The sequence below is a fragment of the Passer domesticus genome, chromosome 12 (assembly GCF_036417665.1).
Source record: "Passer domesticus isolate bPasDom1 chromosome 12, bPasDom1.hap1, whole genome shotgun sequence".
Taxonomy (NCBI): domain Eukaryota; kingdom Metazoa; phylum Chordata; class Aves; order Passeriformes; family Passeridae; genus Passer; species Passer domesticus.
This window is the reverse complement of record NC_087485.1, coordinates 5,983,067-6,010,913: the sequence shown is the minus strand read 5'-3', so window position 1 is coordinate 6,010,913 and position 27,847 is coordinate 5,983,067. Positions and strand designations below refer to the sequence as shown.

General features: G+C 51.3%; 1 protein-coding gene across 2 annotated transcripts; it reads right to left on the bottom strand.

Moving 5' to 3' along the window:
* Positions 1–528: 528 nt before the first annotated feature.
* On the bottom strand, positions 529–27,493 carry CSNK2A2 (casein kinase 2 alpha 2). Of its 2 annotated transcripts, XM_064387285.1 has the most exons (12): positions 27,139–27,493; positions 26,824–26,935; positions 15,987–16,088; positions 15,214–15,264; positions 8,951–9,010; positions 6,881–6,964; positions 5,905–6,015; positions 5,588–5,689; positions 5,173–5,273; positions 4,345–4,493; positions 4,065–4,158; positions 529–669 (listed from the first exon to the last, which is right to left on the bottom strand). In XM_064387285.1, exons 1-11 carry the CDS (start codon positions 27,240–27,242, stop codon positions 4,082–4,084), a joined length of 1,053 nt encoding a protein of 350 aa, XP_064243355.1. In that variant the 5' UTR covers positions 27,243–27,493; the 3' UTR covers positions 529–669; positions 4,065–4,081. The 2 variants fall into 2 exon arrangements, with proteins under 2 accessions (XP_064243355.1, XP_064243354.1); XM_064387284.1 differs by lacking the exon at positions 529–669 and having other exon boundaries at positions 2,644–4,158.
* Positions 27,494–27,847: the final 354 nt, after the last annotated feature.

Sequence of the window (27,847 nt, the reverse complement as noted above, 5' to 3'; positions counted from 1 at the left end):
CAGGCCACCACCCAGGCAGGCACCTTCAGAAGAGCGTGGGGGCCTAAGGAGGGAAAGGAGAAATATCTCCAAAGGTGGAAAGTGGCTCCTCTGCCTCTGCCCACACTGACTTGGTATGATTTTCTCTTGCTTTCCTCACCCAGCCTGTGCTAGCCGGGCACAGGAACAGCTCACTCTGCCAGCACTCTCCAGCTCCCTCCCCACCGAATACTCCTCCTTGCATGCTTCTTTTAAAACTTTTATTCAACAATATAGAATTCTTTTAATTATAGTATAGAACTGTCCATCACGATACTACATCCCCTGCAACCCCCATGTCCTGGAAGAGACAGGCACAAGCTGTCTAACCATGGTCCATCAGAGGTTGGGGGGGAACAGCCGCAACAGAGGAAGGAACGACTAACCAACAACTGCTTTGCACACCCTTCACATTTCCACGCTTTCTGGGTCAGGAAGAGCTCAACAAGGAAACAGAGGCAGAAGAACCTTTAACACTCGGAGGGAAGGGCTGCGGTCATAGCGAGGCGAGTGCCGTCCAGCCAGGCGTGTGCCCCGCTCTGAGCCCTGCCCGCGCCGCGCAGTCCGCCCGCCGTCGCTCTACCGCGCCGATGGGACGTTTGATTTGGTTCTCATTCTGCTTATGGAAAATTGGGAGCAACAGCATCGGACCTGAGGAGAGACGGGAGGAGGGAAGTGAGCGTCGCGGGGCACTGCCAGCTCAACACGGAGCTCCTCCAGCGCCGTGAGGAGGCCACGGCTGGGCACGCTGCCCCGGGTCTGCCACCCCACCCCGGCCCAGGCGCACCCTCCATGGCCCTCTGGATCTGGGGACAGCAGGGAACCTCAGCCTGCTTTGGAAGAGGGCAGAAAGGAAGGCAGAGCTGAGCAAGGCAAGAGAGAGATGCAGTCCAGCTGCTGCGGACAGCCAGACACAAGTCTGGACTCTTTCTCCATGACCTACTGTTTGGAGTTTCCCTCCACTACCACAAACACCTCCCGTAGTTCCACTAAAAGCACCCATCGTGCCCAGCACACTTGCAACAGATAAGCTGGCAAAGCTCCTTGCTGCATCCATTTCCTACTGCATCCTTCAGTGGCTGCTGGGACTCAGTTTTGAGCCTTTCCTCTTACAAGGCATTCGGCCAAACCAATGCTCTACCTCTGCTAGGTAGAGCCAGGCCAGCTGAAAGGCCAGGAACATGTGCTAGGACTCTCCTAACTTTCTCTAGGAGAAAGCAGATGAAGACGCATGTTCCCCAGTCCTCTTAACTTACTAGGTACAAAGCACTGTTCCCCAGCTCCGGGCTGTCCTTACAGCCAGGAGAATGCTTTGCTAAGGTCCAGAAAAGAGAAGGATTTCCTGCTCTGAGTGCTGGAAGAGCCACTGGCTGCACAGATAAATTGGTGCAAGCTGCAGTGAAATGTCTCCACTGCCCTGGGATCAGGAGACTCCACACCCTCCTCATTCCCAGACTACTGTTGCTCAGCTCCTGTTTTCCTCCAGGATGAATCTGTCAGTGCTCATCCTACCCTAGAGCTGGGTAGGGATGTGGGGAGATAAGGGGCAGGTTGTTCCAGCCTCTCTGCTTACTGCAACCAGGGAAAGCCCCTTCAGTCCCTGGAAGAACAACTCTCTTCCTCTGCTTGAGGGTACCAGGAAAGAACTCCTGACGCAGGTTTACAGAACAGACACTTCCCCAAGTACCACCTTGAAATTTCACCATCCGGTTCAGACACTATCAAGCATTTATATGCAGCACACTCATCAACAGTGTTCACATACCAAAGTTCCCCCACTCAACTCATTTTTCTTCTCCCCACCTCTTCTGCCTTGCCCCTCCAGAAGCTGGGAATGCCTACACACAAGAGCTGGAAAACAGACAAGCTTCTCCCATAGCAACTTGGACAGGCCATGAGAAACATCCACTTCTCAATGGAGCAATTCAATAGATATTTAAAATCAGTTCAAAACTTGATATTAAAACCCCAAACCAACCCTGCTGGTACTGGCACAGTGTAAGAGCACAAGAGACTGCCCTGCCCCTCAGGCCAGGCAGCCAGGGTGGGCAGATGGAAGGAGAGGGCTGGGAACACTCACCAATGCCTTCAGCAGCCTCTGCAGGAGAGCAAATGTTAGTGAGGCCCTGCAGGATGACAGTGATCACAGACTGCTCCACAGACACCCAGGATGGTCCCCATGTCCCCAGGTGCAAGGAGACAGCTACTCCCTACTCAGCACATCTTTAGACAAAGCCATCCACGCAGGCTGAAAGCAGACGAGCAGGGGAGTACACAGGTGGAGAACCCCAATTTCCAGCCATGCACTGATGACCTGGTCTGACCCACCAGGTAACAGCAGTCAGGTCTGTCCCTCAGGCAGTGCCTGTGTGACGCCAGTGGAGCACAAGAGCTGAGCCCCACGCTGTGCCAGACCCTCACACCTCCTCTGTGGCAGCGGAGACAATCTGCCCCAGAGAAACTCTCAGGGCTGACAGCAGAAAGAACTGCAACCAAAGACTGAGTGAGAGATCCCAAACAAACACAGACAAGAGGGGCTGGAAGAGCTGACCTGCCCTCCTGGAGGAGACAAGGCCTCCAGCTCTCAGGCCTTCTGGCTATCCCATAGATTTGAGACGGCAGACGTTCAGACGTATAGATATTTATTGGTTTCAGTGAATTATACAAATGGATTGACCTGCTGTCGATGCCAATAGAACTTTATTGGAATATGGAATGTAAACAGATGTTTCAAATAGAAACATTGCAACCTTATAAAAAATTAACTATTTCAACAATGCCGCAGAAGGAAATTCTGTGTTTAGGTGCTGGTGGGAAAACACTATCTCCAGCGTCTAGGTTTGAGTGTCACCAGAACCACTTGATGAAGTTACACACAGAACAAGTAGAGGAGGCAACTGTGAATTGTGGGGCTATAAAGCCATCGAGGGATCTGATGAAAGAACCCATAAGACGAACCCCCCACCCCCCAACAGGATCGGCACCCCAGAATTCAACAAATGGCTGACTTTGTTCAAACACTGCGTGGGATCCCAAGGCCTGGATCAGTAGCTGCACAGCCCCCGCCCTGACGCCGCTGTTTGTTGATCCTCCCCCCTCCCTGTGCTCTCCTCCCTGGCCTCCTCTCCACTCCTCCATCCTGCGGTGCTGGATTGAACCGCTCCAGAGCTGTGCTCTGGCACAAGTCTGCGTCTGGCACGAATTCTCATGGGAGCCACGTCATGAGGTACGTGGTTGCACACCTATCACAAGAAATCTTGCAACACTGACTTTCCTGAGCTCGGTGGGAAAGTCTGGATAGTCCCTCCCCTCTCCTGCCACAAGAGCAGCCCTCACATTCACAAGTTTCCAAAGCAGGTCTATTGAGTTTCTTCTCAGAGCGAGCCTTTGTCAAACACACTGGAGGGGGGGATCTCCTCTCCCCAGCAACTCGGATCAGTGCCTTCGTTTTAATGCTCCAAACCAATCCCGAGATGCTGCTGGGTTTGTGGATTGTTTTTTGTCAAACTCCCCCCCCTCCCCCCCAACCACCCCGGCATTCACAATTGAAACTGGAATTCAAGGGCCAAATTCAAGCCCAGAGTGAGCAGTAAAGACTTGGACCTCAAAACAGAGTTGCACCTGCTGACCCCCAGCCTGAATTTGGTTCATTCAGAGTCTACAAGTCAGAAAGGCAAGTTTAGAAAGAGGCATGCTAAGGGCTGATGGTGGAACGACCAATTTGTCCCCACCGGCATGGTGGGGAAGGCTGGACTGAGAAGGAAGAGAAGGATCCATAGAGATGTGAACCAGAATCAGTTGTGTGGAGCCCTGGGGATATCACTACATATTTAGCTCTTGCAAGACCATTTGCCCAGGGCTTTGGTACCACAGGGTTAGAGTTACATTAACCACAACCACCAGAGAGGAACTGAGGTTTAAGACCCCCCCCAAGGTTAGATTTCTGCCGAGTATAAAGGGGAGGGAAAGGAGGGGGGGTCCTTGGTTCTTTTCCCTTCACTGTGTGACCGAAGGTTTTGCTTTTATTTGTAAACATCTTGAATTACCCGTCGTTTTCCAGTCCTCATCGTGCTGTTGTCATGCCACTGGAGAGCACAGCGTTTTCTGAGCTGGGCTGGGACTGCTCCTTCACCACTGGATCTGCAGGAGACAGACCAGGCAGGAAAAGGAAACAGTATTTAATAAAGCGGAAGCTCCACCCAGGCAAATCCTTCCAGAGAAAACTGCCCTGAAACCCCACAGAGCTGCTAAGGCTTTTACAGAGTGGGGAGCCAAAATCTGCCCCCACAACTGCATCCCTGCTGACCTCAGCTACTGCACACTCACAGAAATAGGGGTGATCCATCGCCTCCTTGGCAGTCAGCCTCTGTTGATGGTCATACCGCAGCAGCTTGTCCAGGAGGTCAAGGACTTCAGGACTGACCAGGTGTCTGTTCTCACTGTGGATGAAGTTCTCCCAGCGCTTCCGGGAATGCCTGCAAGGGACCAGCTGTCACTGCACAGCACTACCCCGCTGTCCCACGGGAATCACCTGCCACCAGCCTCTCCTAAGTATAGGTGGCAGTGATAAACAGCCCACAGCTTTCCCTTGCACAAGTTACTGCCCAGCAAACACCTGCCAAAGGTGGAAAATCCTTTTCTTCATGTACACAATTGTATGATCTCCTGTGCCAGGAAAGGCACAACACTGCACATTCCCTTCTGTCTACAGGGACTAGACAACACCATGTGGCAGGCAGGGTGACACTCTTGGGACTAGAACTGGTCTGGCTTGCCAGCCAGCCTCACAGAAGCTATCCTCACTATTCCATCCATTCCACTTGTCTTTTTCAGAAATCTCAACTGGAAGACTGAGCCACTCAGTCCACACTTAACTGCAGTTTCTACATCTGCACTTAAAGGACGTGAACATGCAGGAGAGAGATGAAATAGGGGATGGCTCATGAATCATGGGAGACACAAAAGGAAAGAGCCTGCATTTCAGTGACTTCCTGAGATGGCATGAGCAGCTAGATGTGAAGCCTGCAAGCAGCACCGTTATCCAGAAGATCAAGCAGGCCTTTGCTGAGAGTGCCTCAAGGGTACAGATAGCAGTTTATCTCCCTCTCTGTGCTTACAAGGGAAAAAAAGACAGCATTTCACTTCTCCACTTACTGGCCCAGGATGTCATTGAAGTGTGGGTCCAGTTCTATGTGGTACTTCTTGAGATACCCATACAGCTCATCTGTGCCCAGGACCTTTGCGATGCGAACCAGCTGGAACAAAAGGCATGTTCAGAGAGCAGAAGGGCAGTCCACCACTTTTTTGCAGAGGCAGAGCTGCTCAAATCAAAGAGCCCTCCTTCTGGAAATATCCAGACAGAAGGAGTTTCTCCCTTGAAACTTGCTTTTGCAAGATGTGCAGAAAACAAGTTTCCTACACAAGGCAGCAAAATCAGAGATGGCTCAAACTAAACACAGCAGCATCCTCCCAGCCTGGCAGCCCCATCCCCAGAGCCTCCCCACTATACACACAGAGATGAACTGGGGACAAACTTTTCACAAAGTAAGCCAGGTAACAATGTCTTTACTTGGTCATAATTGTCCTGGCCGTGGAAGAAGGGCTCCTTTCGGAAGATCATGCTTGCCAGCATACAGCCTAAACTCCACATGTCTAAGCTGTAGTCATACATCTGAGGGAGAAAAGGAGAAGCTGTCAGAAAAGGCACACTCACCACAGCCTGGTTCCCCACAAGCACAGGCAGCCTCAGCCTTTGCACTTCACAGCCAGCCTCTCTCCAACCCAGGCAATGCCCTGACAGGCAAAACCAGACAACCCAAAGGTGGCTGAAGTGCAGCCATTAAGTGTTATCACTGGATAGATAGCAAGGAGGAGACAGACTCTTACTTGGTAGTCCACAAGGAGCTCTGGTCCTTTGAAGTACCTAGAGGCCACACGGACATTGTATTCCTGAGCTGGGTGGTAGAATTCGGCCAGACCCCAGTCTATGAGCCGCAGCTGAGCATGCAGGAGAGACACAGAGACATCAGCCAGGCAGGTGTGGCCACACGGGCCAAACCTCAACCCCCTGATGCAAGTGTGGAGCCCAGGGTGAAGGGAGGCCCTCTGTGGACAGCAGATGCTGTCAGCAGTTCTCTGATCAGGTTTTTCCCTTTCCCCTAATTCAGCAGGTGGGGCAAAGCCCAGCTTAGACAGCTCCACTGCCTTCTGAGTCCAAGCACACTTTTACTGCTGGGCAGCTGGCTCCTTACAGCACCACCAGGTCCTTGAGTATTAGGGAACAGGCAAAGTCTTATCCCACTGTTTAGAAGGGCTGGGCTGAAGGCAGTGTTCATTTTACCTGGAGACTGAGAGCAGAAAATGGGGTAGGAGGGGCTCAGCACATCCTGCAAGGCAGACCATCCCTACAGCTGCAGGGATGGACAACCTGCTTACTAGGGAAGGACTCCAGTAAGAGATTCCCTTCCTCATACACCTTGCCTTGCCTGTACAGCCACTGCTGATTGACAGAGAGGGACCTGTGTACCACCAAGTAGTTCCTTGACACAAATTCCAGGTCCCTGGGGCAGGCACACACAGCACTCACTGGGAAACAAATACCACGATGAGGTGGGGTAGGCCCCTGTGCTGCCCATTTCCTGTGGTCTAACCAGCACAACCCAGCAGTGAGGAAGCCATGAACTCTCACTGAGCTGCTTCCCTGTAGGACTTTGACCATCTCCTGATGCTGGCATAGGTGGAGGGGAGCCAGTAAAGAAAGGTTAGAGGGGTATGTGCAGCTGCCAGGGCTATGGGTACAGGGGCAGTAGAGTTTTCAGTTTCGCTGGAAAAGCCCTGCTTGTAAGCCCTGGTGTCACAGTACCTTTTTCTGTTGGTGGTCTATCATGACGTTGTGGGGTTTGACATCCCTGTGCATGATTCCCATGCTGTGACAGTAATCCAGGGCCTGGCAGACACAGACACACACAACAGACACGGCTGTAACCACGGGCACAGCATTACCACTGTAACAGACAGTTCTCAGCCAGAAGCAGGAGTTCACAAGAAGTGCCATAACCCTGGCACATGAAATGAGCAGTTTCAGTCCTTATGCTGCACATGATAAAGTGACAAGCTGGCAACAAGACTGTATGGACCTTGTGCCCTACTGCAGTCACAGGTGTTCCCTGTGTTCCCTGCACAATGCAGAGAGGTGTCCCAACTGGTGACACCCAGTGCTCCAGCCTGGGTAGCCCTGTGCTTCCTAGGTCAGGATCTCTTCCCTAGAAAGGGAATGATTCCTACATGCATGCAGTTTTATGGCCTTCCAATGAGGCTTTCCACTTGTGTCCCAAAACACACTGAAGTTAGAAAGTCACCTCTGCCCTGCTGATTTAAGCCAAATTGCACTTAAAAAAGGCAAGTGACAGCACATGAGGGAGAGCAAAGCTGCTTCAAGCTTGTAGGCAGGAGCACATGTAAGCTCCCCAGCTCCATGACCTTGCACCACTTGCCCCCCCAGCGCAGCTGTTCCCTTGAGCAAGGGGGTGAGAATGTTGTTTTCTCATCTCCAAGGGGAGGGAGATCCATCCATCAACATCTATCAGATGCTATGGCATCTCCAGCAGCACAGAAAGAGGGTACAGCTTGTAGTCATTCAATATCCAAGACACCAGTGCCAGGGAAGCAATGCTGTCCTTGGGCCTGTGCCACAGTGGGAAGCAAGGAGGCAACAGCTTCCATCCCAGCAGAGAACAGCCCTGCAGTGACACGTGGCCTCCCAGCCCACAGGACTCACAGCAAACAGTGCTGCTGGATCTCCAGTCCAGGAGATCTCTAACAGGTTACACAAACTGCTTCCAGGGATGAAGCTTTTCTAGTGTTTTGTGTTGCTAAGGGTCAGGTATCAACTAAACTTCATCACCCCTCCCATCCTAATCCCAGGCTGCCTCAGGCTCACTCCCAACATCCAGTAGGAAGGTCCTTCCTTTGCAGAGAGGTGGGCAAGCATGGGGCTCAAGAGAAGAAAGCCTCCCTTGAGCCCACTGGATCTGTTTCAGGAATTCTCCTTCAGTCATCGAGTCCTGGAGCACAAAGGGCTTTCCTAGCCTGTCCCACTCATTTCCAGAAGCATGGGAGCTGTGAGGTGCCAGCCCAGAAGTGGCTGCTAGGACCTGGCACAGCCAAGCTGCTGCTCCAGCAGGTCAGGCCAGAACAGCCCTGGGATGGGTCAAACCTGTCAGCTCTCCCTGGTGCCCTGCTGCCTCCCCTGTCCTGCAGCTGGAGACCCCCAGGAGCCAGAGCAACACATCCCACAGACCTGCCATGGCTCCTTGAGGGAATTTCCAAGGGGAAGTGCAAGCTAGGCTAGTTAAGGGGAGGTATTTAGGGCACTCCTCACCTTTCATCAGAGGGGCAAGGAAAGCTTTGGCTGGGAGGTGTCAAAGGAAAATACTGATGCTACATGTAACAGCTGGCATAACTAGAGGGCAGAATTCACCTTCTGGGGCCACATTTGAATACTGCAGCAAAGCCTGGAGCTGCCAGTCCCTCTCTTCTACTCTCCCCAGCATCACAGCTCCCCAGCCCTGCCTCAAGGGCCTTGTCCTGACTCTGGCTGTTTTTCTGGGAGTTGATTTTCCTCACAGCAGCCCAATGGTGCAAGAGTCATAGGGAGACCAAGCACAGCTCTACCTGGTGACACAATCACAAACACTTTAGACCTCAGAGAATCACAGAGTCTTTGGAGGTGACCAAAGGCCCCCAGTTTGGCTGCAATACCTCACATCAACAAGCCAGGTAACCCAATCTCTTCCCAAACCCTCCCCAGACTTGAGATTCTGCACTGAACACCAGAGAAGTAATCTCTCAGCAGCAGTGCCCCATGAGCCCCACTACTGCCACTCTCGTTCCTGGTCTCCCCATCCAGACTGTCACATGCAATGTCACTCACCTTAAGCAGCTCATACATATAAAACCGAATATCAAAGTCTGTCAGGATCTGGTACAGTTGCTGAAACAGATTTAGGGAGGGAGGAAAAAGAAAAAAGAGAAAAAATCAATACTCCAGATTTGGAATAGTTTCATTTCCTATACCCCACCTGCCTCCATTGCTCACTCCAGAGCAATGACCCATTCCAACAATTGACCCATTCCAGATTCCCTATGAATGCTACTATTCCTGAGGGCTCTCCCTATCTCAGACCTGCCAGGAAATCTAGAAAGGATGCAAGAGCTCCTGTGAAATGCTACTGGCATCATTCACACTTGTCACAACTTTCCAGCAGATGTCTGGCTGTCTGTCCAAGGGGGACAGAGCAAAAGCTCTGGAGGAGGCACAGACAGTTGTGACTTTCTTTCTGTTGTTAAGTCACTGTGATGACTTTGTCAGCACTGACAGCAGCATTCAAAGAAGGCAGGCTGGGAACACATGGGAAGGTGTCCGGGTGTTCAGGGTGTGACAGGGAGAGGAAAACATCAATCTAAAGGAGCATGGGGCTGGGAAGCACCAAGAACAGAGCCAGCCTTAGAGCCACAGGGCTCTATCCCCTCCTCTATCCCAGGGTAAAGGCTAATGCAACTGAAGAGCACAGGAATGCTTGTGGGACCAAGGAGAGCACAACTCGAGGTGTGGGGAAGTGCTCACTGCCACCACTCTCCTCTCCTGTGTCCTGCAGCTGCTTATGTGGAAATTACAGAGCTCCAGGGGGCACTTTAACCTGCCCCATGCCACCAGCACCATCACAGGAAAACTCATCTTCCTGCTGCTCCCACACCGGGTCACAGCTGGCCCAAAATTTTCCTTCTGCTCTGCATCTGTCACTGGCTGTGGAGTCAGTCCAACCTTGTAGAGCTGTCCTCTCTTCCAGGGAAAGCAAGGCAAGATGCCAGGGCAGGGCAAGGAAGGACACTCACAGGGCAGCAGTGGGACCAGACCTCCCTGCCCTTTCTTACAAACAAGGATCATCTCACAGCTCAGACAAATCACCAATTGCATCAGCACTGGAGCCTGCTGTCCATCACAGGCACCACTTGGCGGCTTCAGGAAAAATCCCAGAGCAAGGGATTGAAATTCACATTCCAAAGAAGCAGCTCTGGCCCTGGATCCCCTCCAGGCCCATGCTGAGATCCTCAGGTTCCTGCCTTACTGAGGGCCATCTGCAAACAGCCCCTGCCCAGCCCCAAAATCAGAAATCACTTGACAACATACAAGTGTCACTTACACACACAGAGCTTTAACAGCCTCCAGGACACAACTGCATTGTATTCTTGTGAGCTGGCATGATCCTAATGCTTTGGAGCAACCCAGTGAAGCAGACAAGTGAGCAGGGAGCAAAAAAAGACACAGCCACAAGCTACAGAGCCATAGCAGGGATGGATTTCCTGACTTGTGCACAACTGATGCAGGACACAGGGCCAGCAGAGGACAGCTGAGTCCTTCCAGGTCTGTTTAAATGGCTTCCTAGGTTACAAACACTGTAAGAAATGTGTAAAACATGTCTTTCTGGCATTCACTGCCCTGTTCAACTTCACCTGGCAACATCAATGCACCTAGGGAAGGAGGAGGGCAGGAAAGGCAGTGGCATTACAAGACTAGGCCTCATTTTTCCTATTCCCTGGTTCTCTGCCTCCTCCTGCCTGTAAGTGGGAAGGGGATGGAAGGGAGGTCACCAGTGTCTCTCTTCTCAGACCTGTTGTCAGTACTGTTGCTTCCCTGGCTCAAGGCCTTCGGCATGGGGCCATGGTAAGCCCAAACACTGCTGGGCAAACAGCATTCAGCAGATTTCCCTGGGAGAGCTGCCTGTGAAACCCAGCCCCTCTGACCTCTGTCAGTGCCAAGGCCAGCAGCGTGGCCAGCAGTGCCCAGCTCTGCTCACCACAGGGAAGTTCCTGCAGGAGCCTGCCCAGCCCTGCAGGCAGCCAAGGAATGCAGACAGCTTTGAAGGACAGAGCCAAGGTTTCCACTGCACGTGGGTCCTGCACAGGCACCTGCCTCAAGCAGGCTTTGACAGTGGGCTCCAAATCCCCTTTGCCCAGCCTAGCAGGGCAGAACAGACACCTCCTTTGCAGACATGCCCCATGCTCTGTTCTTACAGCTGTCTCTGTGGAGTAGGATTATCAGAAACATCACAGTGGGGATCACTCAGACCCAGCTCAAACATCTGCTCAACACTCAGGATCCCACGAGGCCTCAGAGACCTGGGCTGGTCTCCTTTCTCCATACAGAGCACCAGGAAAGGCCAAACCCACCCACAGGCAGCCACTACCCCTCTCCAGCTTTTGGTGATATTTTGGCACACATCACAGAAGCAACCACAAACCAATCCTGTTAGTGCCTGAGGAGGCAGAGACACACTTCCCCAGCATGGGGCTGACAGGAGTTAAATGCTTATTCCTCTCCCTTGAGTGAGCAACACAGCTGGCTACGTGCAGGAAGCAGCATCTGCAGAGCAACAGGGTGGCTGTGAGGAGACACACTGCTTTGGGGTGCAGGGCAGCAGCAGCAACAAAAGAAAAAAAAAAAGGAAAACAGTTCCCAAAGCATCCAGTCTTGGCAGCCACACAAGGGAGGAGAATATTTTCTACTTCTGCATTGCTTATGCAGGGCAACAACCATTTTTTTTTAAACAAACCCTGGATGTACAAGGATAAAACCCATGCACACATTTCCCTCACAGCAATTGGGCCTGAAAAGTCACCAAAACGCAGGTGAAGTGGAAGACTTGACTCAAAAGCCCACTGTACACACAACTCCAGCTAGATGAACATCCTGAAGTAACCTTCCCTTGCTCACCTTTCTTGCCCATCTCATCTTCAGCTCCAAACCTGCTAGAGCAAGCCCAATCAAAGAACTGCTCCTCGAGACCTGTCTCTGTCCCCATTTGCCTCTTCAGGCAGTGAAAGGCACAGTACCAGCTACACTTACAAAATACATGACAGCTGACAGTGGCTGAAGTGCAGGCGCCTCATTTCTAGTTTGAAAGCAATTAGCAAAAGACATTTAATTTCGCTGATGGTTCCTCAGCTGCATGTGGCTCTGCAGTGCAGCTTTCATTTAAGGCAAATTGCTGTGGGGAGCTTGAATGCTCTCAGATGACAAGTAATGCAGCAGGTCTGAAGAGAAACACTAACCCTGCACACAAGCTGCTGTCCTCACACAGCAGAATACAGATCCAGCCTGGCTCCAGCTCATCCTCCTGGCAAGCACAGTGCTGTCACTGCCAGAAGGGACCCAGACAGGTAATTTAAGAAAATGTAATCAGCTCTGGGGAGGTATCACCTAAGTCTCCTGTTTATATCATCATTTAAGAATAGTGAAATAAAAGCTTGTGCTTCTGATCTGGGATCATCCATAGCCACAGCCTGGATCCCACAGAACTGCAGCTTCTGCCCAGGCACAGAGAGCTGAGGAAACCCAGCAGCCACTTCCATGGGTGCACTGACATGAACAGTGTTCTGCCATTTGAACTGGCAAAGGGGTCAAAGTATTAGCATCAAATCAAAAAAATAATAATGCTGGAGGAAAGGAACTTCCAGAAAGGAGACAACTGAGCTTGTGAGCAATTACTGCCAACAGGACAGAGAGAAATGAAAGCCTGTGGAGTGGTCAGCAACCACCTGCCTGCAAAACATGTCACCAGGAGCTAAGGCCTCCCAGCCTTCCTCACAGGGGGAAGGTCAGCCAGGACTGCCAGCACTGCAGCAGCATTTCCCCTCCAGAGCTGCCAGCAGGCTGGGAGCCACAGCCCTCAGCCACACAAGCTGCCCTGGGAACCCCTCACACACCCTGAAGGTGATGTGCCAGTGACATGCTGCTTCTCATCAGTGCTGCTGAATCCAGATGCCAACACAGATGGGCACATCAGCAACAGCCACATCCAGACAAAGAGAAGAGTCCTTGTCACCTGGACTAGCTCATGTGGCACTTAACTCCAGCAGAACTGGGCTGCCCAGAGAGGTAAGGACTATGGAGCAGGGAGACAATGACTGAGTGCTCTCCAGCTGCTTCACATGTGGAGGTACAGAGCAAGCTGAGACCAACACAAGTGGTCTCACATACTCTGTACTCTCTGCTTGGCACTTCAGAGCAAGGGAAGAGACATCTTGGGAGTTTCTATATAGGAGAAGACACCTACAGGCACCTCCAGTAGAAGCAGCTCTATAATCTGCAATTAGTTGCAGCCCCAAGAACCTACTCAAACAGGCAGACAGCTCATGGGAGTGGAGCATCAAACAACCCACACACCCCATACACAGCTAGGGAAATTCAGGTTACAAATAAGCTCTGAACACAAGAAGCCACACTGCATGCCCTGGGGACACACTTGCATTCCCAAGACAAGTTATTCCTGCCGTGTACCAATCAGCATCAAAAGCATCAATACTTTCTGTCTTGGACTTGTACAGCTGTGAATTTGGACTTCCCCAAGGAGCAAGGCTTTCTCCCAGGAGCCTACAAAAGTCTGCTGCAAGCTCATGTAGTTGTTTCTGATGCAACAGCCAGAGCTGAGCACTGTCACTTTGCAGTGGCCAGTCCAGTGCTCCTCACTGGCTGCAGCAGTGCCTAGCCTGGCTCTCCATGTGGCCAGGATGGCCAAAGGACCATGGACTCCAAGCCCAGCATTTTCAGTTAAGAGTCCCTGCTGGTCACCAGCCCCAAGGTACTGCTGAACACTCCACTTCATGGACAATTTCAGTTTCTGGGGGATATCCTTGAGGATAATTTTTTCCTCTAAGGACACGACAGAGTGGTGTAATCACATTTTGACTTGGAGACACACAAAGCAATCCTTAGCAAGGTGCACCACTGCCTGAGCAGTGTAGCTTATCTCAAGACCCGTATTAAAAACAAAAATCAATTAATTATTTAGAAGGTCTCTAAAGAGAAAGTTAAAAACTTCTAGGACCAGCCTTAAAGGGAGGCTGTGGGTCACAGAAGCACAGGGGCACATTCCCAACACACAAGGCACTGGCACAGCCCAGCTGATGTCAACAAAGCCCGGGCAAACCAAACCTGCTTTAATTAGCCCTGAAAGGTCACCCCAGAGCACTCCTCTCATGGCTGTTTACTTGATGGAGGCAACACTCCTCTCCCCACCCAGAGCTGTCAGGGCAGATGCTGCTGCAAGTTGCTGTTATTGTGGCTCCTGCAGAGTATCTCTACATGAGATTAGGCAGCACTCAGACCTTCACTGCAGCTCTGGCTACATACACACATCCCACCTGGCAGCATCCAGCCCACCAGGCCCACCCCAGAGGGACACAAACTACGTGTGCTGCCCCTCAGCATGCAGGGCTGCAGGAGCTGGTCTGTGAGCCAGCTGCCTCCTTTATAATGAACACCAGCCCAAGATCCTTCTCTAGGTGTTTGGTACAACTGCTTCCTACAAAACCTGTACCTACATAATGATCAGGGACAGAAAGGAAGAAAAAAAATCATCATCCCATAACATGGAAAGAAAGAGATCCCTGAATGGTACAGGAGGGATGACTGCTGGCTTTCTAATGGCAACTGCTCAATTAATTCTCCACCACTGACTTAGTGATTTAGGGTAAAGGCTCACATGGGGGAAGCAAAGATACCATTAAGATAGGTGTGGCTGCTAATTATAGATCCCTTTGGTCTAGAAGCATTTTGGAAGCAAAGGCAGTTATAGCTGCACTCAGACAGAAGGACACTCATTTTGGGAACAGTAATATCCCTTGGAGCCCCCAGACATCAGAAGAGCCAGGGAATATGCTACAGCTTCAGACAAGGAAAAAAAAAGCTCTTAAATGTATTCCCCACTACCAGGCCCACTAGCAGTGGGAGATGAGCTTTCCAGCCTCTGCACCCCACAGTTCCCAGGTCTGAAGGATTCCAGAATAAATCAGTGTCACCAGCTACATCAACTGCACTGCTGTAAACAGAGCACTACAGCTCAGGGATTAACTTGGGCTGAATATATAGCACAGCAGTGATTACTAAATTGAGAGGGGTCAAGAATATCTAACCTGTTGACCTTACTCCTCAGAGTGGGACATTCAGCACACAAACCTTTTAAGTCATTTCATCTAGAGCCCATTAACAGGTTTCTGATTTACATGGAGAAAGAAAAGTGAAGCTGACAATTGTGAAAACTCTAAATTCCCCCCACAGCTCTCGAGGATTATATGAAAATCACAGCATTTTACAGAAATAGGAAGCCTCCCTCCTCTACACTCAGGCAAACTCACCTTAAAATCTGTGTTATTGATGTACTCAAACACCAGAGCAGGGGTCTTTGACTGCAAGAGAGAAAAAGTCATGGTTTAAAATACACACTTGACCTTTCTTTGGCTCCAAGAGACCTGAGAAAGCCTTTGCTTCCTGCCCAGCTCTCACTAGGGACAGCAAGGTGGGAGCAGGGCATGGAAAGTGCAGCCCTGCTTACACCCCACACACTGAGCACCAACTCAGCATTTTGGCCAGCGCTGCTCCCCCCTCACCCCGGAGCAGAGAGAGCACTGGGCAAGGCAAAACGTGTCACCAGGAGCTAAGGCCTCCCAGCCTTCCTCCCAGGAGAGAGGTCAGCCAGGACTGCCAACACTGCAGCAGGATTTCCTCTCCAGGGCTGCCAGCAGGCTGGGAGTCACAGCCCTCAGCCAGCTGCCAGTCACAGAAAACTCCCCAGGAATGGGGGAACTGGCAGTGCAGACCATGACGTGACTGCTGGTCACTGGGTAGGACAGCAACCAGAAGGATTAAAGTGCTTAATATCCAGTTGCTCTGGCTGGTACTTAGGTTCCAGACACTCCTTCCTTAGAAGGCTACAGGCTCTTACTTTCTTACAGAAAATTTGTAGGACTTCAAAACTTTCTCCCCTCAGGGCAACTCACAAAGGACACAGAAGGGGTATTGAAGAGTCTGGGGAACACTGAAAGGAAGAGGAGCCCACCAAACCAACCAGCCTGTGCCTTTAGCTGGTGGGAAGGCAATCCCAGCACACCCCCCCAACACAGGCACCTACCACTGGATCCTTGACAGTGTCAATCAGATTAATGATGTTGGTGCCACCACGGAGATTCTCCAGAATCTTAACCTCGCGTTTTATCTTCTTTTTCTTCACTGGCTTAAATAGACAAAAGAAATTAGAAGTGAGAGTCCTTTCAGAAATTAACAGTGATTTCTGCCACTGATTTTGACTGGAGCACATCATCTCCCCTCCTCTCTCCGCTCCCACCCTCACATGGGAACATTTTTAGCACCAAAGAGGAGACAGACACTTTGCATGAACTAGGATTTCCCCCTCATCTGTGAAACACTTACACATATCAGGGGGACAATCAAACCACTCCAGACAAACAGAACTGTGACTCCAGTAACCATGTTAAAAGTACCTTGGACTGCTGTGTGGTAACCTCAGCACACTGATTCATGTTGTGCACTCAAGAGTCACAGGACAAGCATGGTGGACCTACCTCTGCTTTTGCTTACCAGCATTAACCAGTCTTTCACTTTTCAACCTGTTTCCCATGAAATGATAACCTGAGAGTCTCCAACACCAAGATTTCAAGTAAGCTCAGACACTGCTGTGCCTCCAACCACCTCAAATGCACAGAGCCAACTGCACTGCATGTAACTGCATCCATAACCATGATTATTTTTAAAGCCTAAAGACATTTTAAACAGTTTTGACTCCTCCTCTAATCTGCTCAGTCTCAGGAGCCCTCTTTGCAAAGTAAGCTTTCCTCTGGACATCCCCCTGTGGAGAGTGACAAAGAACAGCTGCTCCCAAGGCAGAGGCGCAGTGCTTGGGCTGGCTTTTACACTCTGCTGATCCAGTGGTTCACTGCAATGCAAATTATCATTTCTGTAACTCATCCACTCCCAGCACAAGCCTAGCTCCATGCCTGCTGGAAACAGAGACAGTTTAGAGCAGGTAAGAGGTGAGACTTTTCAATGAGCCTTGGCTATTGACCAGTGTGGGCAGCACCAACTGCAAGTCACCAAGTCTAGCAGTCTTTCATTCCATAGCTGGAACATCCCCTCCTGCCCCACCAGTACCATGAAAAAGAACTGCAGAGACATCTTGCAGTGACTGGTAAAGCCCTTTGCTAGTAAAGCCCCATCTCTGAGGCTGATGATGAAAACACTTCTCTCCAGACTTCTATCTTTCCAAAACATTCATCATCTGGCACTGAATCTGGTGTGTGATGAGGAATGGCAAAGGTATGAGGCACCTTCCCAAAGTAGCACGTTAGCAGATATCTGTGTGAAGGACAAGGAGCCACAGGAGCTCAACAGCTCATGCTCACCACCTCACCTCTGCCACAACCTCCCACTTCTATGCAGCCACACAGTGCTGATGGTACAACTCATATTCATCTTACAGGCAAATCCAAGGCAATCCCTGTTTTCAGACCCCTGGCAGCAATGCATGAGCAGATAGGAGAAGGAACAGAAGGTTTTATATAGTGGGAAAATATGGCATTTATGTAAGTGATAAAATATGCTGTATTTCCAGGCTCTTCAGGTGGCTGAAACCTTCAGATTCCAATCCTGCTCTTCTCCTCTTGCAAGTTAAAAGGCATGAGCTAGACTTTAAAGCCAAAAGATGAGAATCTCAGCCTGAAGCAAAGCGCCAAAAATAACACCAATGCCAGCACAGGGAGCGTCAGCACCTCATAAAGCCACTGTGGAAAATGGCAGCAAGGGCACTGCAGCTGCCAGAGCTGGAGCAGTGCTGGGCAGGGCTTGCTGGGGAGTGGGTGGCCAACAGCCCCAGGGCAGTACCAGAGAATGCTGGAGCTCTTGGACAGAAAGGGAGAATCAGCCAGAGCAGGGGCATGTAAACCAGCAAGAGTGAGGGCTACATCTTGGAACCTGAGAGAAGGATGTTTCATTAGGAACTAATTTAATTTATGTCAGCATGGAGGTGGACACCGCCCTTGTGTCACCCACATGCACAGATCTTACCAGAAGGCCAAGATGGAATTAGAAGATGTAATTTGGTTACTCTGCTTGTGCACACACAAGCTGTTTTCCAAGGAACTTCAAAGAGGAATTGAGGCACTGACATCCTGAAGGTGCTCCCTGAATGGCCTGGCTATGACAGACATGCCTTCCAGCCTCTCTGCTGCAACACTTGCACCTGACTGGGAGCTGAAACAGCCCCTGAACAGAGCCAAGAGAACCCAAAGCCCACTCTAAAACACCTTTTCCTTTGTACTGTAGTTATTTCAGGGGTCTTTTGCATCAGCTAGGGGAGGATATCCCTCTACCCCTCCAAGATTCCCTTTTCTCCTTCCATAGCAACCACTGCTCCCACTGGGGTAGAAGCTGTTGTTTTCCAGTCACTTCCACATGTTTCTTTCACCTTTTGCAGGATGGGAAGATGATGCTCTACATTATCTCTACTGAAATCTACCCTTAACCACCACACACTAAAACACTAGAGCAGACAAAATCAGTGACTTTTAGAAAAAAGGAGAGAAGAAAGTTGGTCTTTTTTTTCAATGAAATGCCTGCAGACAATCACCACCAGCAGCATCTCTAACATCACCGAGGGAAGACACTTGGGTGAACACTGTCTCAGGAAGAGGGAGAGTTAAAAACCACTGGCTGTTTGCACTTTTTCCTGCTAAGCTGCAGGACTGCAGAGCTCTGGCCAGGCTGGTCACACCATCCCCACATCAGCTGTGAGCAGGGATGAGGGCCCCACAAGGCTCCAGGCAGGACTGGGGTTGGGAAGCTCTGCATCCTCAGATGCTCTCCCCACACGCAGCCAGCACTCCGAGTGGGGTTTTCCACCACTTAACAAACAAGGATGAGGCAAAAGAAATGCCACAGGCTGAAGTCATTTCAGAGGAAAAGCCATTGCCTAGGAGTGTCCTCAGAGAGAGCAATGGGGGGGAACAGTTTTCCCTTTCCAGTGGTGACTGCTGGCCTGCACCCCATCCCACACAGCTTTTGCCTACCCAGCCTCACGCCACCCCCTACCCACGGGTCCCACACCACTGCTCCAGCCACAGCTGCAAACACTGTGGGTATCCAAGGGCACATCACTGGGGCTCCTTTTTTGCCCAGTAACCAATTCCAAGCCCAAGATCTTGCATCTGGCAAGTCAATAACTTTGGTGCAAACCACTCCAGCACATGGCCAGCACTGCACTGGGGATACCAAGAGAAACTTTGCTGACTTCCCTCATGTCCCAGAGCCCAGTACAGCTGAAACTACAGGCTGGCAGCAGCATATCAGCCACGCACTGGGATTAAGTCTGGGTTGCTACAACTGTCTCTCAGAGTCACCCGATCTGTCTCTCCAAGGATGTTGACTCCAAACACACATGGATTAAATGTGAACTGAAGCTATTATGGCCTCCAACCATCTGCCTCTCCCAGCAGGGATAGCTTCTAAAACACCAGCCCTTGCAGCCAGAGTATTTTTAACAATACTCATTTAAGGCTATTTTATTAAACCAGGCTATGAACGGCAGCATTTCAGGTTGTGCTTCCTACACAGGCCAGTCCTCCTGCACAGGGAGGGGGATTTCCAGCAGAGGAAAGGAGCAGGCACCACAACAAAATTAACTGCTCCTGAGTTTGATCTGCCTGTGTTTGCAAGGCAATGTTTTACACAGGTACAGCCTCCAACTCCATCTGTTCCCACACCAGAGGTATTTCAAAGCTTTCCTCCATGCTGGGATTCTCCAGTGACCAGTATGGGTCAAAGCCCTTCCCTCTGAAAGGGGCTCCAACCCAGTCCCTCTGCTCTGTGCAAACACCTACTTCTGTGAAATCTGTGCAAACTTGACAGCTTGGAGACTTCTGTCGCATTTGGTTGAAATTGGCCAACCAGTGCAAAAACTACTGGGGGGAGGAGGGGGAGAAAGGCTGACAGACAGCAGGATTGCGTAAGACTCGTTTCCATAGGAAACCAGGCTAAAAGACATGTCTCAGTTTAACCGTGTCTACACTGGGAGGGGTTTAATTACTTCAACTGCATCAGTACCCTTAGAACAACATCACTGTCTAGCACAAGCCAGTTTTCCAGTTTCCCAGAAAATTGCTTCCTTCCTCAGGCAAACTGGAAGTGAGGTGGCTGTGGATTGTGGCTGTGGATTGTGGAGACACAACATGCAGCTCACAGCTGTCCACTACGCTGAGTGCCCAGAGCAGAGGGACAAGATGACCTCCAGCCACAGGAGGATGGTCTCTGCTGGACCCAGCAGCTCTCACTTGACTATTCTCAGCCACCTATCCTTTGGTGGCTGCAGGTTTCCCACCCTACCAGCCACATGGATAAAGATGCTTCAATAGACTTGACAGTCAGGCAGAAGAGGCAGTGACAGTGACCAAGCTATCCTAACTCTCTTTGCCCAAAGACTGGGGAGCATCATGCAAAGCTATCCCTTGGCAGAGGTGAGAAATGTCACATGATAAGCTTTGCAGTCAGGTAAATCCAGAAGAAAACACCTTTTTGTGACCAAGAGAACAGATCCTGGGCCATTTTATACAGGATCATGTAAACTTATAAGCAGGGAAGGAGTCCAGCTGCAGCAAACACCAGCTGGGAGAATTAACATTGTTTGCTAAAATAAACCTTTAAATAAAAGACTGCAACCATCACTTCCTGTCTTGAGAGAATAAATGGCTGCCTGGTTAAACATCTTTTTGCTTGGTTTCTAAAGCACTGTTCTGTCAGATGCTCCAGTTCCAGCCTTCCCCAACAACCTGGGAACCCATTGCTTGATTTCAAGCAAAGAGAGATTAGATTTATTTCCAAAGTTCTCTATGCATTTTCTCACTGTGAAAGAAAAGCAGAGACCAGGAAGGCATGTGAAATACGAGTTAAGTCAAGTCCAAAGCATAAAAATCATTTTACACTAGCCCAAAGCAGGCAGCCTGGCAGCACACACATGCTGCCAGCTGAGGAGCACACGTGCTGCTCTGAAGGAACCCCAGAAGGTGCTGGGTTTTGCCCAGCAGGTGCTCTGAAACAAAACTGGGGTTAGCACAGCAGGAAAGAAGGTTTAGCAGTCAAAAGATACAAATCCACGAGAAACTAAAGCAATGTATTCCACCACCCTATTAAAAAAAATAATCAATTCTTTGCTTACCAAGCCTGAATAGCCTGGAAATACAACGATGCTTCCAGTGAACAAGCAGGGAGATGTGGACACACAATGTCCAGGACCAGCGAAAGGCTCGAGCAGCATCCCTGTCACAGGCTTTGAACATTTAAAAGCTGGCACTAGAAGCTCATTTGTCTCTAGCAAGTATTATCAAAAGGATCACAATAATCGGCCTATAAAGCCCGACACCAATTGCTCAATAGGAAAATTGGCTTCAGAGCAGCTCTGCTTATTTTGCCAGACATCAGCTGGGAAACCAAATAATCATATTCCAAAGAGCTGCAAAATCGAGGAGCCCACTTATGTTAACATTCTGTAAGTTCCACTTTCATTGTGGAAATTCAAACTTTTGTGAGCTGCTCTTGAATTTTAGAAGAGAGGGGGGAAAAACATACCTTGAAAGTACAAAAGTACTATTGCTTTTTTAGTTAAATAAAATATACTTAAGTTTGGTAGAATATCCCAGCATGTATTCTGAAGGCAGTTTCATACTTTCCTTCAGAATCCTTTTCATTCCAACATGGCACACCCCAAAACAGCCCTCCTGGGGCTTCAGAACTGCCCATGATGCATCAAGAATTCTGCAGTCAACCAAAAGGGAGAAATGTGAGGACCAAGCCCTGATCCCCACCACCATTCCATGGGATGGGAATCATTCCTTCAGGCACCTGCAAACAGACACAAGGCTGTATCTCACCCTTCTCCACATGGGAGCTGCAGCTTTGCAGCTCATCAGTTCCTTGGTGTTACACCACCACCACCACCACGAGAGCCACCAGCTGCATCTGCAGGCCTCTCTCTGCAGGGCACCCAGCACTGCCCCAGTTGGTTTCAGCTCACACAAGGCTGGACTCCAGCAGCCAACTCTGCCAAGCTCACTGTGGGCAACTGGTGTTTGAAAGACAAGAGCTGTGTACCCATCTCTCTTGCAAAAGGGCTCATTTCAAGACTGCCAGAGGAGGAAGTGGGCCAGGGGGAGCTGATTCAGTGCATGCAAATGCAGGAGCAGCAAGAGTTACCAGGAGCAGGCATTGAACGGCTTTGGTGGAAGGTCACTGATGCAGTCAAAAGCTCCAGCCTGAGGGACCAACAGCATCCAATCCTATTTCCCTGTGCAATCCCTTCTGCACACCAGCATGAGAGTCATGTCAGCCTCACTCTAGAACAAGCTGATGTATGTGGGCTCTAAAGCTTGTAGAGACAGAAGAGAACTTGGCAGAGTCACCATCCCAACTATCACTCTAGCTAGAGTGATAACTGGAGTTCAGCACTGGCAGGATCTTCCAAGAGTGCCTGGTATAAGCAGCAGCTCTGGAGGGTTCACACAGCCCAAATGGGGGAACAGGGGAAAAACAAAGCCAAAGAAGCAAGAATGCACTTGTGAAACCGTGTACATGGTTGAAATTTCCAGTGCATGGACTCAGCACAGAGGGACAAAAGCCACCAAAGGAGAAAAAGGCTATTTCATCACTGCTGCAGGACCTCCATTTCACTGGTCACTCTCCTTGCATCTGCATTCTTCCCCCACCTCCACCCATGTTGTGCCTATGGAGAATAACCACACTAGGAGACAAAACAGCTCTTTTTGATGGGTTCAATGCTTTGCAGGCAAGTAGAGCATACATGGACACACAGGTGCATCACAAAAGCAGGATGACTCCTGATTCCTGTAGAGACCTGCCAACATGGATGCTGTAATCTCCACCCCCATGGTGCAGTAGGGATGGAGGCAGTACCTGACACTGGGAGGTGAAGGACACACCTACACAGGTGGTACAGCCAACACTCAGCACCAGCACTAACTGCAGGCAACTCTTCATAACAGCATCATTCTCTCTACATGGTATCACCTGGAGCAGCCACAAGCAATGTGAAAAGTTAGCCTTTGGCTTTTAGAGAGGCAACTTGCAACACTGTTCACATCCTCCAAGAACACTGTTACCCCAGAACAGAGGATTCACTTTAAAGGCATGCTGGGAGACATTTTAGAGCTGCATTAGCAGAAAAACAAAATGAGAATTTAATCAAAGAGACAGCACAGACTGACCTCTGCAGTCCATCAAAAACTTCAGTGTGGTAAGACATGGAAGAGAGCTGTGCTTCAGATACCTGCATTGGATGCAGGCAACACATGACTCACTGGCAACAAGGATGTCTTAAACTTCCTTTGTACACTCTGAGGAATGTCAGGCCTCATCCTGGGAGTCAAAACTCAGCGTCAGATTTAAGCACGACATGAAAACACGTAGAGAACGCCTTCACACACTCCCCCTTCCTGGCGTGGGCTGCCCCAAGGCAGGCAGGAAGCAGGGCCACAGCTGTACCCAGGCCAGCCAGATCAAAAAGCAGACAGGAACCTCCAACACCAGTGAGGGACTGGGCAGCACAGCTGCTGGCTGACTCCATGCCCTACTAACCTGAGGGGTAGCAAGGTCAGTGCAGAGTCCCCACACTTAAGAACCTTCTCACTTTTGCTCCCTGAATACATTGAAAAGGGGGGGAGTTTCCTCTGCCTCACTGCTCAAGATAAAAGCTTCTGGAGGATGTTGGGCAGGGCATGGCTTGTGTGGCAAACCAGGCTCCTGCCCCACTGCTTTGCACACACCATCCTACACAGTGCATCCTGATGTCCTGCTGCAGTGGAGTGAGAAGCAACCTGCCTGCTTCATTTGCCTTTTTAAAAAAAGAGCTGCAGAATTTTCCCAGGAAAAGTGACATTAAGAGCATCATACTTGTAAGGCACTTGATCCAGAAAATGGTAATGTCCAAGTCATTTGCATGATCTTAATTCTCCTCCTTTGCTGATACATATTATGACCACAACTAACAACATCCCATTTTCCTGCAGGATTATGCCTGGTTCTGCACTTGGGGTATCAGAACTGAAAGGAAACGTTGGGTACTGACAAGGGAAACAGGACACCTTGCTTTACAGAAGCCCAAAAGGCTGAGTGCACTGTGGTACCAACCAGAGCCCTCAGCTCCCTGGCCTTGTCCAAAGTTGAAGTCTTCATGGAGCACTTACAGACACACCAGGCAAGTGGCTGCCCTAAGAGGAAGAGCAGTTATCTCCCTCATGCAGCCCTAAAGCAGGACCTATGCTCTAGTCTCAGCTTTGTTGAGGCTAAGGGACTTGCCCAAAGTCACACAGGAAATCTCTGTGGCTCAGTTCTGCATCAAGGGTGATAAAATTTCCTGACCTCTGTGGAGGATGGTACAAGATGTTCAGGTAGTACAACACAAAGCAGGGGAAGTACTTGCAATGGGCTAGCTTGAGCTCAGTAAGGACAAGCTGCTTCAAAGAGCAAAGGCTAGGAACACACACCAGTGACTTCCCATGAAGCTGAGATATCAAGACAGTGACTCTTCCTAAAACTCACTCTAGCACCTAACATAAACTGTACTCTCAAAAAAATGTTAAAGAGAAAGAAGCAACCGTGCTAAACAGCTGCATCCATTGCCCAACCATGGTACTTCCCTTTGACCCATCCCTGCATCACACAAAAACCTGAAGACTTTTGGTTGCATTTCTCATCTCACAGAATCCAAATTTTTCCCCAGTTAGGAGGAACAGAGACATTGAGCCCCTTTGCTAAGGCTCTCCTGTAGATACATGCAATTATGTTTGCAATTAAGTTTTGAGTCTAGTTACAGGAAACCAGAGGCACTTTCCACAGATCAGAGTGATGTTATTGCCACACTTCACAGGTTTTCATAATGTACACAACGTGGTGCTCTGAAACTCCCTTCTCACTGACCCACTTTCCACTGAGGAGAAAGTTCATCTTTATTTATCTGGACCTTCTGCTTTTCCTTGCTCACTCACAGGAATGCTGTCTGCATGTTAATGCAAGTGGGGAGAGCCAGGGGAACCAGTGGCAACACCATCCGCTTCCTATCTGGGACAATCCAGTCTCCTGCTTGCAGGGCTTTAGGGCAACACATTCAGGCCCCAAGGAGAAGGAGCACCCAGCTGCCCTCATGGCTCTTGCCAGCTGACTCACTGTCCAAGGCTGACAGGCTCCCCAGAAGTGACAGAGTTCAGCTGCCCCAGGCAGAGCAGCATTGCTCCAGGGGAGGCTCTTTGGGCTGGGCAGAGGCAAGGAGCAGGGTTTCTTATGACTTTCCCCGCAGCCTCCTCTCAGCCTCGTGGTGCCTTTCTATGTGGGACAAGACCTAGGACCTCAATAAACCACAGCAGTCCCAAAGAGGCCATCAAGGGCTCCAGAGCAGCACACACAAGTGCACAGTTTCCCCAGGCCAGCCACAAGGCATCTTGCTGTAAAATCCAGCTCTGCACTTGCCACTTGTGACTACTGTCTCACAGCAAAAACTTCTGCCTGCATCTGCTTTAAAAAAGACAAAACACCAAACCACAGCAAGCATCCAAAGGAGGGGGAGCATGCCAGAGGAACCTGGCTTGGCAAGGACACGTGAACCTCAGCACTCTGCCCTGACGTCAGGCTCAGCCACAGAGGCTCTCCCAACAGCTCACCTGGCCACCTCCTTGCCCACAGCCCAAGCTGGGTCTGTGTGCCTCCTCCCGGAGGCAGATGGAAGATCAGACCTTTCCCAGGAGTGCTGGCTGGACAAACCATGACAAGTTCTTCGGGAAGCTAAGGCAGATCCCGAGGAAGCAGGCACAGTGAGAGTGGGAATGTCAGCAGAGACAGCCAGACTTGGTATCCGAGTGGATCTAGTGAATGCCTTCAGGCTACAGCCCTGCAGGGATGCACGTCCTGGAAAGCTGCTCTTCTCAGTGGCTCCAGGGGCACATTAATTTCAGACCCCCCTGCACGGTGTGGATGAATGTGTGCCCAAATTCTTAGGACACCCATGGTCAGACACTGGCTCCCACGTGCTCTTGGGGAACAAGTGACAAGTGTTGCTGGTCCAACAAGTGACAGCCGCAAGTGTCAGCCAAGCCAGAACCAAACATACTGCAACTCTAACCTTTCATCTCTGTCTTAACTCCCCTGCCTGCCCTGAGAGCACTGCTATGACAGTTAGCACAGCTTGCTGTGAGCTGTTCTTCAGTGTCCCACACGGTGAGACATGCCCTGCAGTGAATAACCCCTGCACAGCCATCCCAAACCTCCCCCAGTGCTGCACAAAGGTCCCCACAGCCCAACCCCACCTGGGTCACCACACCAGCACACAGGTCACCAACACTGCCAAACTCCTTGAGCCCTCTCAAGTTTCCATAGTGTTTGTAGTATGGCTGTGAAGAAGTTCTTTTCCACATCAGATCCTCTAAAGGACTGGATATAAAATATTGGTGCTTTTTAACTGCTGAGCATCCCACAGCCTGGCTCTGAAAAGGCCACATGCTGGCTGTCTAGAGATTAACAGAAGGATTCCCCCCTCCAGGCTTCACATTCCTGTTGAAATGGCAGTCCCTGGGCTGTTTTAGACAGGCATTGCCAGATACAATTTGCCAAACACAGGCAGAACACGCAACGCTGTTCAAATGTCAGGACTCAGAGCTCTCCCCCACCAGAGGAACTCAGCCCTGAGCTACGCTGGACAAGGAGGGGTGGAGACATCAAAAGATCACTACAGCATGCAAGACACCAAATCCATTTCCAAACACACCATCCCAACGTCCTTAACGAGAAAACAGGAGTTTAGGGGTGAAGGAAGAGCCAACAGTTCATTGGCCCTGCCAACCCAGCTCCTCTCTCTCCCTCCCAGGCACCACAAGCCTCTGCATCATCAACGGGATACTCACCTTGAGGATCTTCACGACGACCCTCTCGTTGTTGGTGATGTTGATGGCCTCAAAGACCTCGCTGTACTTCCCTCGGCCGAGCTTTCGAACCAGCTGGTAGTCGTCCTGATTGCTGCGGGCACCAAGAGGAGAGAGGCGGCGGTGGGGGAAGAGTGGCTAAGGAACGGGGCAGGGGCCGGGGAGCGGGGTCCCCTCCCAGCCTCGCCCCCTCCGCAGCCCCCCGGGACACCCGGGCGGGGAGCAGGAAACCAACCCTCCCCACGGGGCTGAGGCCCTCCCGCGGCACGGAGGGCGGGTCCCCGCACGGCGCTTTACCCCCAGCTCGGGACGTGCGCCTCGTAGTCCCAGTACTCGCGGCTCCTCAGGCTGTTCACCTCCGCGTACACCCGCGCCCGGCTGCCGGCGGCCGGGCCGGGCATGGCGGCGCCGGGCGGCGGCTGCAGCAGGAGGAGGAGGAGGGCGCGGGGCCGGCGCGGGAGGCCGGCGAGGCGGGGCGCGGCGCGCAGGAGGGCGGCGGCGGCGGGCGGCAGGGCCAGGCCGGAGCGGGGCCGGGGCGGGGCGGGGCCGGCCCGGGGGCGGCGGGCGCGGGGCCCGCGGAGCTGCCGAGGCCCGGGCCCGGTGCCGGCGGCTGCAGGCGGGGCCGCCCCGAGCGCCGCGCAGCCAACCCGGAAACGGCGCCGCCGCCGCCGCACCCGCCCAGCGCCGCGCGGCGCCCCCCGGCGGCGTGGAGGTCCGGCCGCATGGCTGCTCCCGCCCCTCAGGCGCCGGGTCGCGCCACGCGGAGCTCCCCGTGGTCTGTCGCCTGTCCCGTGTCACTGCCCCGCCACACCCTGACACCCCTCTGCAGCCGTGCCACCCGCCCGGCCTCCTCCTGCCTGCACCATCGCGCGCCCGCCACACCCTCACAGCGCGGCAGACGCTGTCACCTCTGCCGCCCTCACACCGCGCCTCAGCCTGGTCACAGCCCCGTTACACTGTCACCCCACCGCCACCTCCAGTCACACTCCCTCATTATTCCTGTCGC

Excerpts from the sequence above, each read along its gene's own strand:
- CSNK2A2 (XM_064387285.1), bottom strand. The coding sequence starts at position 27,242 with ATGCCCGGCCCGGCCGCCGGCAGCCGGGCGCGGGTGTACGCGGAGGTG. Across the intron at positions 16,089-26,823 it reads TCGTCGTGAAGATCCTCAAG|CCAGTGAAGAAAAAGAAGAT; the intron begins GTGAGTATCCCG and ends TGTCTATTTAAG. Across the intron at positions 5,690-5,904 it reads AGCTCCTTGTGGACTACCAA|ATGTATGACTACAGCTTAGA; the intron begins GTAAGAGTCTGT and ends TTTCTCCCTCAG.